General features: G+C 39.2%; 1 protein-coding gene across 2 annotated transcripts in view; it reads right to left on the reverse strand.

Moving 5' to 3' along the window:
- Positions 1 to 2,157: 2,157 nt before the first annotated feature.
- tgfb2 (transforming growth factor, beta 2) overlaps positions 2,158 to 14,571 on the reverse strand; it is a 76,004-nt gene continuing 63,590 nt past the window's right edge. The window contains exons 5-8 of one of the 2 annotated variants that reach the window (XR_011355697.1): positions 14,078 to 14,255; positions 9,352 to 9,505; positions 3,600 to 3,819; positions 2,158 to 2,720 (exon numbers count right to left, since the gene is read on the reverse strand). Coding sequence is in view for 1 of the 2 variants with exons in the window: in XM_069931265.1 (XP_069787366.1) it covers positions 3,661 to 3,819; positions 9,352 to 9,505; positions 14,078 to 14,255 (491 nt within the window). In the remaining variant the exon portion in view is untranslated. Of the gene's footprint in view, positions 3,820 to 9,351; positions 9,506 to 14,077; positions 14,256 to 14,571 lie in introns of both variants that reach the window. The other variant, XM_069931265.1, reaches the window with a different exon arrangement.

Consider the following 14,571-nt stretch of genomic DNA (forward strand, 5'->3'; position numbering starts at 1 on the left):
AGATCATAAAATGTCCAACATTTACTAAGGATCAAGAATAAGTGTACAATTTAAAAAAAACAATAGATTCAAAGACCAGCATTACAAGAGAGAGCTTTATAATAGTATCAGTGCAATCCTTAGGAAAAGAAACTTCATTCTAATGGGGCAAAAAAAAACAACAGAAAGAAGTACTAAGCAAAATACAGAGATAGGTCTTATTTAAAAAAATGCTTTCAACATTTGGCTGCGTCCAGCGCAGTCAAGTAGAGTTTGATATTCTGGCATCCACGTCTCCCTCTATTAGAGTTAAAAGATGCCATCGTACCCAACCACAATGAATGACACTCAGAGAGTTAAAGGTAGGTTATCCATGACAAAAGTGTTTAAATTGGCATCTCCAATGTCAGAAGCTATTTCCATGCATTTCTTCACAACGCAGATTTTTGAGAATTTCAACTGCAGTTTTAAAAGTGTTAGATGAGAACTAAGTTAAGCCCACTGTCTTCATGAAAAAGGTATTTGGCAAATAATTTTTCATTTGTTTGAAACACATGATACAATTACCTCATAGATGTAAATCCAGCCAAAATGTATCATTGCCGACAATATTACAATAATGAAGCTGTTGCATGTCTTCACACATGCCAAATAAAAGACATATTGCCAACTACAAATTTTTGAAGGCACAGATCCTTAAAAACGATTTACTCTTTATATCTCAATGAACAAAGTAAATCATATGGGAAAAGATCGAAAATGAATAGCATGGTTTTATCATCTAGTATAATGATCATCACAGGTATAAAGATTTTTAAATGCTTTAAGTGAATGCCCTATCCACACCAATGAGTCATAACAAGCAATGAGGAGAATCTGGATATTTATTTTATTTATACAACTACATCAGCATATTTTCCATTGTATATCTTAAGGAAGATGTCAAAGGTCACTGTTATTTCCATGAGTTAACTTGTGAAATTTTAGCACAGAATTTCTTGCATATTTTTCCAGTGATCTCACATTTACTTTGTACTTACGATATAAATGGAAATAGTCATATTTCATAGGATATTCCAATGTATTTTTGAAATTAATATTTAAAATCACAATTAAAATAGCTTTGCTCAATTAAAAACATTGGAATTAATAAAGGCCTATATTTTAATGAAACGGATTTTTTTTAAACAATTTTAGCTATGTCATCCCTGGATCTTGAATATTTCTGCTGTCCTTCTCAGATGTGTGATGCTACCATAGAGATGATACATGCTATTTTGCAGCTATACCTTAACTGTGCCACTATAGTAACCACCAAGGATTTTAGTGGAGCAATATGGAAAGGTACTCCTCCCCTGGTAGTCAGACTGCCCATTTTGCCTGCATTAGTTTTTGATCCCCTCCTTGCTATTTTACTAAAAAAAAGAATGACTTGTCTGCATTAGTCAAAGCCATCATTTGAGTTAGCAAGCCATAGCTAGTCTGCTGGCCATTCTGATGTCTCCAGACTTAAGTAACACCTTGTTGAGGAGTTAATATCCAGAAGTCTTGGTTACTGCTTTTAAGAAAGTCAAGAAATTCATAAATCCTGGTTAAAATAAATGGACCACTTTGTAGTTCTGTATTAAAACTTTGGCCTCCTGATCCGGAAGCAGCATTTTAAGGTGAAGGTGAGATGAAATGTGCAATTTGCTACCTTTCAACTGAAGCCCTGAGGAGATATGCTTCATGCCTTATCCACCAGCAGAACATAACCAAAGGATTCTGCGTGACTCTTTCACCTTCTGAGGCCATGCAATAAGCTCTCTTGGGAAAGCAAACTCATCCCAGTGTTCATAAAGTACATGAACAAACTTTTCAATGATGTTAAGACATAGGGGGTTTCGTGGATCAGTTAATCCAAATGATTTGTTTTTCTCTGTGTGAAAAAAATACTTGGTTTCCACTTAAAATGGGAATAACACCATTTGAAGAACTGGATACCCATATTCTCTTACTCCATGCAACAGCATCTTACAGGATCCTTTTTATCATTAAAAAGGCAAACCATCCAAGCATTATTACTATTGACAAGTTCCAGCCTCAAACAGAACGGGTGCCTGGTTAAAGAAGTATTAGAGCTGCTAGGCTGCCCTTACAGATAAAATGTTTTCACTTTAGTGTAAACAAAAGCATCACTTTCATATTGTTGTTCTATTTCCTTTATTTTTAACAATACTGTACACATTTCAGTTTTGTGTTTGCTAATTGTTCAATCATAAGTAACTGGCAACAATAAAGCATCACATTAATAGATTTAAAAACAGAAATTATAGCAGAGTTGGAGTTGAAATTTTGTATATAGGTTGATCAATTTGGAGAATGGAGAAAAGCTAATGTTAATTAGCACACCTTCTCTTTGATAAGCAGAAGCAAGGGGCATTTCCTTAATTCTGTTAAAGATTAAGTACAGACCCCCCAAAATCATTGAAAACAAGTCCCAAATACTTTGTTCTCTGCATTTGTTCTTGCAAATACATTTACCCTGGATTTGGAGGAATCTGCTCCTGTTGTGCAGTCTTGCTCAACAGGAGTACAGATCGAAGAGATGGTAGAAAAATCACTGCACCTGAGTTAATGCTTAGCCAGTTTTTCAGATCTTAAAAATTGAGGCCATAATATTACGTCCCACAAATTGTGAATGCTGACCTCTGCACTTCTGAGCTGCACTGGTGTAGAAGCATCACATTTTGCACAAAGATCTGTAAACACAATGACAGATTTGCAACAACTGTGGAATTATATTGGCAAAGTAATATATAACAATTATCATTATTATTTCATGAGTCCAATTTCTGTCAGCCCTGATATTGACTTTAATGGTTGGAAAATTGGGTGCATTCTCCATCAATTATTGCTGCAGCTATTTACCTACATAGCATTCTTATTGAGTAAGTCTCTGCACCACTAAATTTTTGAAATCATTATGTATACAGATGTTACAACTAATGCAAACTGGGAAGAAAATGCATTGTCTGAATTGTTTCTTTGAAAATTAACTCCAAGTTTTAGCCTTCTCACCAAATTCAATTCTTTCTCTTGCCAGAAATTCTTTACCATGAAGACACTTCTCCAATAAGTGTTTGGATTTTGTGTTCCACTGGCATTCCTTCTTTCTCCCATCACTCTCATTTTTAGGCCCAAATGCTCTCTGCCAGCATTCCACACCAACATGATTTTTGACCATTCAATTGATTCAAATGTCCTTGTCATTTCCTCCCACACTGACCCAATAGCACATCCTCTTAATGAACATTATCGGCAATACATTTGATTATACTTGTGTCCTAAGAAAGGAGTATATAGGATGGCAACTGCATGACAATACACAAGAGATCAAGTAAGGCACGGGACCTGTACAGCATTTCCACTAAGTGGGACTCCTTTTATTTTCACATATTAACACTTACAATTCTTCCAGTGTTTTATTTAAAAAAAATTAAAGATTCTGTGTCTCATCTATCACACTAAAATGGTAGGTGAAGGATAGAAATAAGGCCTTCAATGTACATTTTTGTTCCTTTTCTTTCTGTTGGTAGTTAAATGAAAAAAAAAAGTTTCCAAATAGTTCAAACTAGTACCGTGTATTGTTCTTTTGTTTAACACTGATGAACCTGGGATTTTCAAGGGGTGTATTCGTTCTTAGCTGCATTTACAAGACTTAACAATCATATTTGAAAGGTGTTCAATTTTGGGATTTTTGCCGATGAAGTAGAGGATCGTCAGCGGCTCCAGGTCTTGAGAAACACAGCAAGGGGAGGCGGAAGCTTCAGGGTTTATGTTGTTGTACAGGCCAAGTATCTGAAATAAAGAAAACATCATTTAGTCTGCCAAGTAATCTTTAGAAAAAAGTCCATAGTCATATGGCCTGTGGTCATTCTGGTAGGGTTTATGCATGACTGAAGAAATAAATGGACACTTGAGAGATGTTTTAAACAAACAGTACTTTACTGGGAGAAAGGTACTGTTGTTTGAACTTCGCTTGATTGAATAGGCAAAAAAAGAATAGTTTTCTGCTTTTTAATTTAATTTTTAAAAAATCACAGAAGAATTTTACATAAAAAAGGGGCATTTGATTTTAAAAGAACATTCATTAATCGATGCAGATGGCAGTGAAAGTATTTCATACAAATCCATGGCAATGTGCAAAATGTTGCCACCACAACAGCTTGCCACTTTTTGGCAAGGGCCCTGATATATCTTGCTATATTTTTTCACAACCAGATTTCATTTTAAAAAGGTTTGCATAAAGTGTTGACTGACTAAAATACTCCATTATTCAGACTGCAATGTGCTCAAACTGACTACCTAATTACTCTAAATATTTGACTGCTACCATTCAAACCACTAATGAGCTGTTATTGGACAGTTTAATTGACCAGGATTCTTGCTTTTTAAGCTTCAAAAAAGTTTCAGGTGGACCAGTGAGGGTGGCATGGTGAACCTTGGGGGTGTTTATTGAGAGTCCACAGAAACCAAGAGTAGCCAAGTAGCAGCAGCAACTCACATCCAAACTATTCACACCCTGCTCCTGTTAAACACTGCTTGCTCAACTTGTAAGCTAAGTCAACAGCTTCCACATTGGGCATCATCAGATTTTCTGCTCTGTGTTCTCACTCAGCTTAGAACCTAGAACAGAAAACACTTCAGCACAGTACAGGCCCCTCAGCCCTCGATGCTGTGCCCACCCATTTATTCCTAAAAATAAGTACTAAACCCTCACTATCCTGTAACCCTCTATTTTCATTCCATCCATGAGCCTGTCTAAGAGTCTCCTGTGCCCCTAATGTTTCAATCTCCACCACTATCCTTGGCAAAGCATTCCAGGCATCCAAACTTACCTCTGATGTCTCCCCTTGTGACAGTATATAGATATGTTTTTGGGAGATAAATTGGGGAAGGTTTGTTAGTGTAGGTCACAAACAAACACTTTAAAATAGATCTTATTTAAAATACTGGAGCTACGCTAATGCTAGACATGTCAACCCCACAGCCTTTGCAAAAGCTTTGGAGAGTGCCCAAAGAGACTTCACTATTGGATTGTTGTTTACAAAAGGCAACAGATGAAAGAACTTGTCGGTGACATAGATTGTCTGAAGTGGAACTTGCTGTTCTAAGAAGGTCATGTGGTTTTGCAAGCAGAGAGAGAGAACGGGCTTTCAGAGAGAGAGAGAGAGAGATCAGTTTTGCAGCGCTACAGTTAGCAGCAACATGTGGGATGGAACAGGACAAGCTGGCAAGCTTGTGGAAAACCCCATTTTGAAGATGGGTTGTGAGTGCTTAGTTCAGCCTGGCCAAAGCCATTGTGGTTTATACCAAGATGAGAGGACTAGCTGTCTAATGTTTCACTTGAAATTAGAGAATCGAAAAGGAACTCTGTGGTGACCAGAAAGAAAGAGGCTATCATCTGGAGTACCCTGAGGGGGCAGGTTTCTTCAGCAAGACACTGAAGTGGCTGATTAAAAATGAATCAGTTGTGGATGTCCATCATATAATAAATCTCTCTCTGAAAACCGACATGAACCTTCCTGAGTGATAACCATTTACCTTTCAAGCACCAAAGCCTGGTGAACTTTATAAATGTTAAATTCTGTGCACAGTATAAGAATTGCCTGCAACCAGTGAACTTGGAGAAATAAGTCGTGAGATTGGACTGTGAATCAAATAACTTTTCTGAACTTGCACACACATTATATACACGTGCGCTTAGAATTAGAAGGGTTAAGTTAGGTTAGTTAAATTAATAATGATAAATTAAAGTGTGATTCTGTGTTCATGTTTAAAGATAATTAAAAGCAACTTTTGTTTCAGTAACCATTTGTCTTGGTGAATATCTATTGCTGCTGGGTTTTGGGGTCTTCTGGGCTCATAATAGCCTAAACTTCCTTCCCTTCACTTTGTACACATGTCCTCTGGTGTTTGCTATTCCTGCCCTGTCCACCCTACCTGTGCCTCTCATAATCTTGTAGATCTCTATCAAGTCTCCTCTCATCCTTCTATGCTCCAAAGAAAAAAGTCTCAACTCTGCTAACCTTGCCTCATAGGAATTATTTTCCAATCCACGTAACATCCTGGTAAATCTCCCTTCACCCTCACCATAGCTTCCTCATCTTTCCTGTAATAAGATGACCAGAACTGAATGGAATACTTTAAGTGTGGTCTCACCAGAAATGTGTAGAGCTGTAATTAATATGACTTCTTTACTCTTGAACTCAGTCCCTCTATTACTGAAATCCAGCATCTTGTAAGCCTTCCTAACTATCTTATCAACCTGTGTGATGACCTTGAGGGATGTATGGATTTGGAACCCAAAGTGCCTCTGTTCATCCATACTCTATTGTAACCAACCATTAACCCTGTAGTCAGCCTTCTTATTTGTTCTTCCAAAATGCATCATTTCACACTTATCCAGATTGAACTTCATCTGCACTTTTGCACCCAACTCTGCATTCTGTCTCTATCCTCTTGTAACCTGCGCCAATCTTCAGCTCCATCCATAACTCCTCCAACCTTTGTATCATGTGCAAACTTACTGACCCATCCTTCCACCTCTTCATCCAGGTCATTTATGAAAAAAAATCACAAAGAGCAGGGATCCCAGAATAGACTCCACTAATCTCCAGACCTCCAGGCAGAATACTTTCCTTCCACTACTACTCTCTGCTTTCTACCTGCAAGCCAATTTTTTTTGTCCACACAGCCAAAGTTCCACTGATCCCATGCCTCATAACTTTCTGAACAAGTCTCTCATGGAGTACCTTGTCAAATGCCTAAAACCCAGGTAGACCACATCTACCGCCCTACCCTCATAAATTTCTTCTGTTACTTCCTCAAAAAACTCAATTAGACTCGTGAGGCACAACCTTCCCTTCACAAGTCCATGCTGACTGTCCTTGAGTAGACTGGACTTCTCCAAATGCTCATAGATCCTATCCCTAATAATCCTCTCCATTAGTTTGCACACCACTTACTTAAGACCCATCAGTCTATAATTCCCAGGATTCTCTCTATTCCTTTCTTTAAAAAAAAGCAAGGGGACTACATTTACTGTTCTCCAATCCTCCAGCACCCTCCTCTGCTGCCAAACAGGACACAAAAATCATAGATATTGCCCCAGCTATCTCTTCCCTCACTTCCCACAGCAACCTGGGGTATATCATGTATGGGCCCAGGGACTTATCAGTCCTGATATTTTTAAAAAGATCCAACGCTTCCTTTCTGTTCTATTCTGATCTCACCCTGATCAAGGTCCTTTTCTCTTGTGAATATTGAAGCAAACTATACATTTAGAACCTCCCCAACCTCCTCCATCTCCAAGCATATGTTGCCTCCCTTATCCTTTAGCAGCCTCACTTTCACTACATTTATTAATGTAGTGTTGTGGATTGTCAAAGCAACTCAGTATTCCTCTTCATTAAGATTTTCTCATTAGAGTCCATAGAACACTACAGCACAGAAAACAGGCCATCCAGCCCTTTTAGTCTAGGCCAAAACATCATTCCACTAGCCCCATTGACCTGCTCCCATTCCATTAACCTTCAGTCATCTCCCATCCATGCATTTATCTTAAAACTTAAGAGTGAGCCTGCATTTATCACATCAGATGACAGCTTGTTCCACATCCCCACCACTCTTTGAGTGAAGAAGTTCCTCCAAGCCTTTCTGCTTTCACCCTAAACCCATATCCTCTTGTATTTATCTTCCCTAATCTAAATGGAAAGAGTCTAATTGCATTTACAGTATTGGAGCCCCAGTCAATATGTGGAAAGTTAAAATCTCCTACTATCACAACTTTCTGTTTCTTACATCGATCAGTCTGCTATCTCTCTGCACATTTGCTCCTCCAATTCTCTCTGACCATTGGGTGGTCTACAAAACACTTCTCCCACTTTCATCCCTCCCCCTCTAGCACATCTGAAACAACAAAACCCTGGAACATTGAGCTGCCAGTCCTACCGCTCCTGTAATAAAGTCTCACTAATAGCAATAATGTCGAGATCCCATGTACAATCCAAGCCCCAAGATTGTCTGCCTTACCGACAGTACTCCTTGCATTGAAATAAATGCACCCAAGAACATTTCTATCATGTACAAATTTTTGATTTCTGTCTATAAATGCAATCCACTTGTGACCTTTATCCTCCTCCACCTCCTTCACTGACGGCTCTCCACTGGCCGCTCCCCCACTGGCCGCTCCCCCACTGGCCGCTCCCCCACTGGCCGCTCCCCCACTGGCCGCTCCCCCACTGGCCGCTCCCCCACTGGCCGCTCCCCCACTGGCCGCTCCCCCACTGGCCGCTCCCCCACTGGCCGCTCCCCCACTGGCCGCTCCCCCACTGGCCGCTCCCCCACTGGCCGCTCCCCCACTGGCCGCTCCCCCACTGGCCGCTCCCCCACTGGCCGCTCCCCCACTGGTAACTCTTCCACTGGCCACTCTCCACTGGCTACTCCATTCCTCTTGAGCTACCCCTCTTTTGATTTGTCCCTGCCAATTATCTCAAATACTCACTCTCTCAAATCAACACTCTGTTTAACCCTTCAGTTGCCTTTCTTACTCTTTTTAAACTGCTTCCCTTCCACTCACCTCTCTGCCAAGACAATCGCTCCTCCTCTCGATGTAATTAAATGTATGCAAAAATAATAGCATTCACAGCCATAGAAAGGCACCCAATTCCGGAAAGTTTATAATCAGGCAAAGATAGCTTGGACCAAATTTTATTCTTTTTTCCACATCATTCACCAACTAATGTGCAGATGTTAGTTGGTAAATATGCTTTAGTATGACTCGACCATCATTTATATATTTCTATTGAGTAGGGCAGCACAGTTAACATAGTCATTAGTGCAACTCTGATACAATTCCAGCAACTGCAACCAGGTGCAAATCCTGAACTGTCTGTACGTTCTCCTTGTGTTTGCTTGGGTTTACTCCAGATGCTCCTGTTTCTTCCCACCATTGAAAAGCGTACTGGGAGTTTGTTAGTCATTTGAGTGGAATTGGGTAACACGAGCTTGTGTGCCAAAAGAGCCTATTACTGTACTGTATGTCTAAATTAAATATATATATATACATTTAAATAATAGTCCAATTTTTGATGTTTTTCAATAAGAAAGTAACACATGCCTGATTTCCAGCACATTAAATAGATCAAACTACATGGTAAACCGGAGGACTCAGAGGAGAGAAATTCACAATCAGGGTTTCAGGTTGAAACACTTCATTGAGACAAACTATCTGATAGGAGCAGTTAAGAATATTGTAAAATATCAGAATATGAGAAATGCTCACTGTAATGGTGTCAATATGAACATGCTTCCCCAGATAGTTCCTACCTGACTGTGTTGAGTATCTGAGCTCCACAAGTATGGACAGGCCCCAGCACAGAAGTTGGCATTGTAGCCTTTGGGTTCATGAATCCACTTCCACCCTAGGTCTCTTCGGAAGTCAATGTACAGTGGGCGTAAACAGCAATTGTCCTGTACATTTCTGTTTAATGAAAAAAAAATGTCTAATTTAAAAGCATAAGAATATATTAATTTTTTCTGACTTATTCTTTAATTTCTATTCTATTCTCATGGAATTTCTGGCGTGCAAGAATAAAGCTGCAGCAGGATGCATTTTGTACTTGGGATATATGGGTGTGATCATGAATGATGGCAATCTGCCAGGAACTGATAACATTGAGTTTCTTATTAAGCCACTTCAGGTGCTCTCAGATAATGAGAATTTTTACATCAAATAAAAACAGTTTTAAAATATATATATTTGCCTATATCTACTTAAACACAATGAAAAATATTCAGTTGCTGTGGGAATTTAAAAAAAAACTATCAACTCAGTGCTCAACTACAATTAAACAAGGGCAAACAAGATTGGGTTTTGTACTAACAGAGAGAGAGTTAACTGACATGGGATGGTACCACTCCTGTGCAAGGTGTTGTCTGGGACCACCTTGATTACTTTTGCACGACCTTATTGAGGACAGCAGCAACCACATTCAGGAGACAACTTCCATCTGCTCAGTCAGAAGTGCGATTGAAGTTCAGATGTTTACCAAATCTAGTGTTAAATGCTGCACTTTGTGTGTTTGGCACACTCACATTCAGAGTTCCCAGATGGATTCAACTACTGATAATAATAATAAAAACACACCATAAGGCTGGAGGAACTTAGCTGGACTTTTCAAGGAAGAAGGGCTCAGGCCTGAAACATCAGCAATATTTCTTTGTCCCTTATAGATCTAAAAAGACTGGCTAAGTTCCTCCAGCATTTTGGAGTGTTTTTACTACCATCATAGCATCTGCAGACTTTCATGGTTCACTCAACCAATGATAACAACTATTGGGAAATTGGATCACATCACATAATGGCTCGATGTGATAAATTCAGTGTTTGAAAAGTGCATGGTGAAGCCTGAGAGTTTTGGCCTGAAGCTACATGGCCTGATTTCTCCTACACCAACCACAGGCCTTGAGTGTAGGAACATGCATTCATAGAACCTGTGAAAGTGACCTAAAGCACTCGTGCCTGAGCAGGTACCGAGCAGACACCAGGAATCTGACACGAGCAGGCTTCCCCTCAGTAGTTCTGGCACTCCTTCAGTACCACTGCACCAGTGACAGTACCTAAACTTTCCCTAGCTCATAATAAACCTTACCTGACCCCACCCCCATCCACCAATTTGCCAACCTAATCAAACTCAACTATCCTCCACATTTGATACTCCTCTGCCATCTATTGTATCCAGTGTTCCCATCATGGTCTCCTCTACATCTGAGAGACTGGATGCAGGCAGGGAGATTGTTTCATTGAGTACCTTCACTCTGTCCGCTGCAACCGCAGGGATCGCCCAGGGGCAAACCATTTCAATTTCCTGCCCCTTTCCCATGCCAATATGTCTGTTAATGGCTTAATGCACTGCCACACTGAAACCACATGAAAAGTGGAGGAACAGCACAACATATTCCAAATGGGCACCCTCCAACTAGATGGTATTAACATCGACTTCTCTGGTTTCCACTAACATCCATCCCCACCACCTTCTCTCCCCTTCCCCATTTGCTACCTAGCTCTCTCTTTTCCTTTCCTTCTGTCTCCTTTCCTCTAGCTCTGCATTCACAGAGCCAGCCCTCCCCAGGTCAATTCTAACCTTTCCTTTCCTGTCCTATTCATATCCAATTATCACCTTTCATCTGTTGGCCTTTGCTTGCCTGCTTTTTGCTCATACCTTGAAGAAGGGCTCAGGCCCAAAACATTAGTTATATATCTTTACCTTCCATGGACACTGCAAGGCAGTGTTGAGGTCCTCCAGCACTTTTGTGTTTATACAACCACAGTGTCTGCAGACTTTCATGTTTTACTTTAACCACCAGCCCAAATGCCTGAGAATTGACCCTATCCCCAACCATCTATTCAACATGCTTCACTGCCAACCACCTCTCCTGACTGCCCATCCCATCCTAAACTACTGATCCTAATTTATGGGCTGACTTTATCGAACGCCTAGATCACCAACACCTACACCAAAGGTTATGGATCTTAACCACAGAAAATGAACCTAGTCCTAGACAACCAAACCCATCTATTACCATCAACTTACCCCTTGATTACTTATCCCTACTCTGGAATCTAACAACCCCAAATGGATGAAATTGAGAGTGAATAAAAAGATTACCAGAAAAATGGGATAATGGAATTTGGCATTTACATGGAGGGGAATTTAATTTACACAAAATGATGAATGCTTCAAAGTGGAGTGTCCTGCACAGGCTTGTCTTAACTGAAGACGTAATAAAGCACTATATTTAAGGGGAAGGGTAGAAAAGCAAGGGCAGCAAGGAGAAAACTTGAGTCTTAGCAACACAATTTTACTATTTTGGGGTTCATTCAGAAATTTCATAATGTCGGGAAAGAAGCTGTCTTTGAATCTGTTGGAGCTATAATCAGGGGTAAACATTAAATCGAACAAGAGTACACAGTTTAGGAAACGTGCGTGAGAACTTTAGAGAATGTGAAATGCCTTACAGTAAATGGCGATCAATAATATTTTTTATACTGCTTTCACAGAGTTTGCCAATGGGGAAATGAAACAAAAGGAGCAGTAAGGTGCAGACTAAAAACAGAATGATGGAGTTCCAGGTGAAAGCCAATGTAGAGGTTTTGGAGAAGGTTAGAGAGGATGAAGGGGTTTCTAATGATTTACAAACAAAATGATTACAAACGAAATGATTTACAAATGAAATGATTACAAACGAAATGATTTACAAATGAAATTATTACAAACATTTGTAATGATTTACAAACGAAACCATTCAATGCTTGAGGCTCATTTTCACAAATGGCATTTGATGTGAGGTCAATTCCAATTTTGAAATCTATTGATAGTTACTTTTTGGCTTAAAGGAGACAGGCGTACAGAATTAAGATTGCATTTTGATGAGTTAAGCGATTGATGGAATAGATTCAAAGACTCAATGTTCCTGTAAAAAAGTGATTTTCAGCTTTTTTAGTGAAGATTCAAGTAATGTTTGAAGAGAAGGGTATGGAATAAAACCACAAAGAATATGATCAGGAGGAAGCCACATAAAAAACCTTTAAAAAAGATTGTATTTACACAGTTGCAGCTCCGCTTGTCCTCCATAACCATAATCTTATATATTCCACAAACTCTGTCAATCCAAAACTTGAAGATATATTCAATGACTGTCTCCACAACCCTCTATTGTAAAGAAATATGATTTCTCTTTGACCTCTTAAATGCCCCAAAGTTCCAGATAACATAACCCCACATCTCTCTTTAAGTGGAAACATCCTCTCAGAATTTGATTTGTTAACCTACCTTGGAATCTTATGTTTCAATAAATAACATTTTATCCAAATTTCAATAAACATCAGCTCAAACTGCTCAATCTTTCCTCATAAGACAATCTCCTAGGGGCCAACCAAGAACATCTCTCTGAATTGTTTCCAATGTAAGTATATCTTGTGATGTCAAGAGATCAAAATTAAAGGCAACACCTCAGGCATGATCTTGTCTTTGCCTTGTGTAGATGCAAAAAACTTCCTGCTTTTATACTTCACCATAAACCCATTTGCCTTTCTTATCACGTTGCACCTACATGTTCGCTCTCTATGGTTCATATGAGGGGACCCAGTTCCTTGTTTCCTAGGATTCTACAATCTCCTTTTATTAAGGTAACATTTCTCCTTTACCACTCTTTATATCAAATTGGTTAACTTTCCATTTTCTTACATAATACTCCATACTGGTCCTACATTTCTTTGTATTCTCCTCACAGTTTGCTTTCCTACTTGTAGCATGGTCAGCAAATATTTCCACATTGCACTTAATCCTTTCATCTAAGTCATTAATATAGATTGTAAATATATAGAGGCTCCAGCATTACTTTAGCTTACAAGCTACACAAAATACCCGTAACTTATTTATTCTGATTCCATTTTCTGCTGATTAGCCAATCCCCTATCCCGGCTGAAATATTACTGCATTGACATGAACCTTAGTAAGTAAGCAGCTGAAATTTGCTCAAGATTAAATTTTTGGAGAAGGCAATAACACCCAGAGCACTGAAGGAACTCAGCGTAAGGTGGAATAGGTATATCGCTGACAGAGCGATGGAGGGAGGTGCTGTTATCTTGATGTAGTATAGTGCTAAAGAAAATATGAATTTGAGATCAAGCAGAACACCAGATTTGGGAAAATGGAAAGATCCATATCTGATTCAGTAGGTGCGGAGGAAGCAGAAGAGTTGCAGGGGCAAGGGGTGAGGGCCATCGCATCAGTGACCAGAAAGCAGTTCATACTTTGCGACTAAGATAATACCTTTAATTTTCCCTATGTTTAGATCATATTCATAAATGCAAAATACACCCCCATACCTTTGTAAAAAAGCTAGCATTGAAACAGAAATTTTAACAACGGAGTTGCTTGAGAAAACAATGTTTCATCATTCTTTTGCTTGTGAAATGGTGAAAATCTTAAAAGGCATTTATGTTTGCAAACACACATGGTACAGAGTGCTGTGTATGGGTCCACATTACCTAAAACAAAATGCGGCATCCAGTGCACGCTTCTTCCGCCGGCTGGACTGCTGAGACTCAAGTCTGTAGGTTGGTAATAGCATGAGGAGGAGATGTGCTGTTTTTCCATTATAGTGTTTACTTTTTAGTTTTCCCTTATCAATGCCAGAATAATCTCCTGGATAGTCATTGGAAATTCCTTTAAAACAAGAGATCGTTAAAAAAGGTTGAAATTAAAGTTGCTAGGTTTGACTTATTTCTAAAATAGCTTAAAAAAATCCTGTTCATAGATACCATTCACTTCTACCATGGGTACAAATGAGAAAATATAGAAATCGGTATTTTTTGAAGCGTCCTGTACTAACCCTGAACATGCCTTTGACATTAAGTGATTTCTGGTTGGTCTCATTAAAGCATAAGGAAATAGATGAAAGTCTCTGGAGATAAGTGGCGGTTGTTCCATTCGCACAGTTCAATGTTCCTCTATACTGATATAATGCAACCTGATCCGACTG

This window comes from Narcine bancroftii, chromosome 4 (assembly GCF_036971445.1).
Source record: "Narcine bancroftii isolate sNarBan1 chromosome 4, sNarBan1.hap1, whole genome shotgun sequence".
NCBI lineage: Eukaryota > Metazoa > Chordata > Chondrichthyes > Torpediniformes > Narcinidae > Narcine > Narcine bancroftii.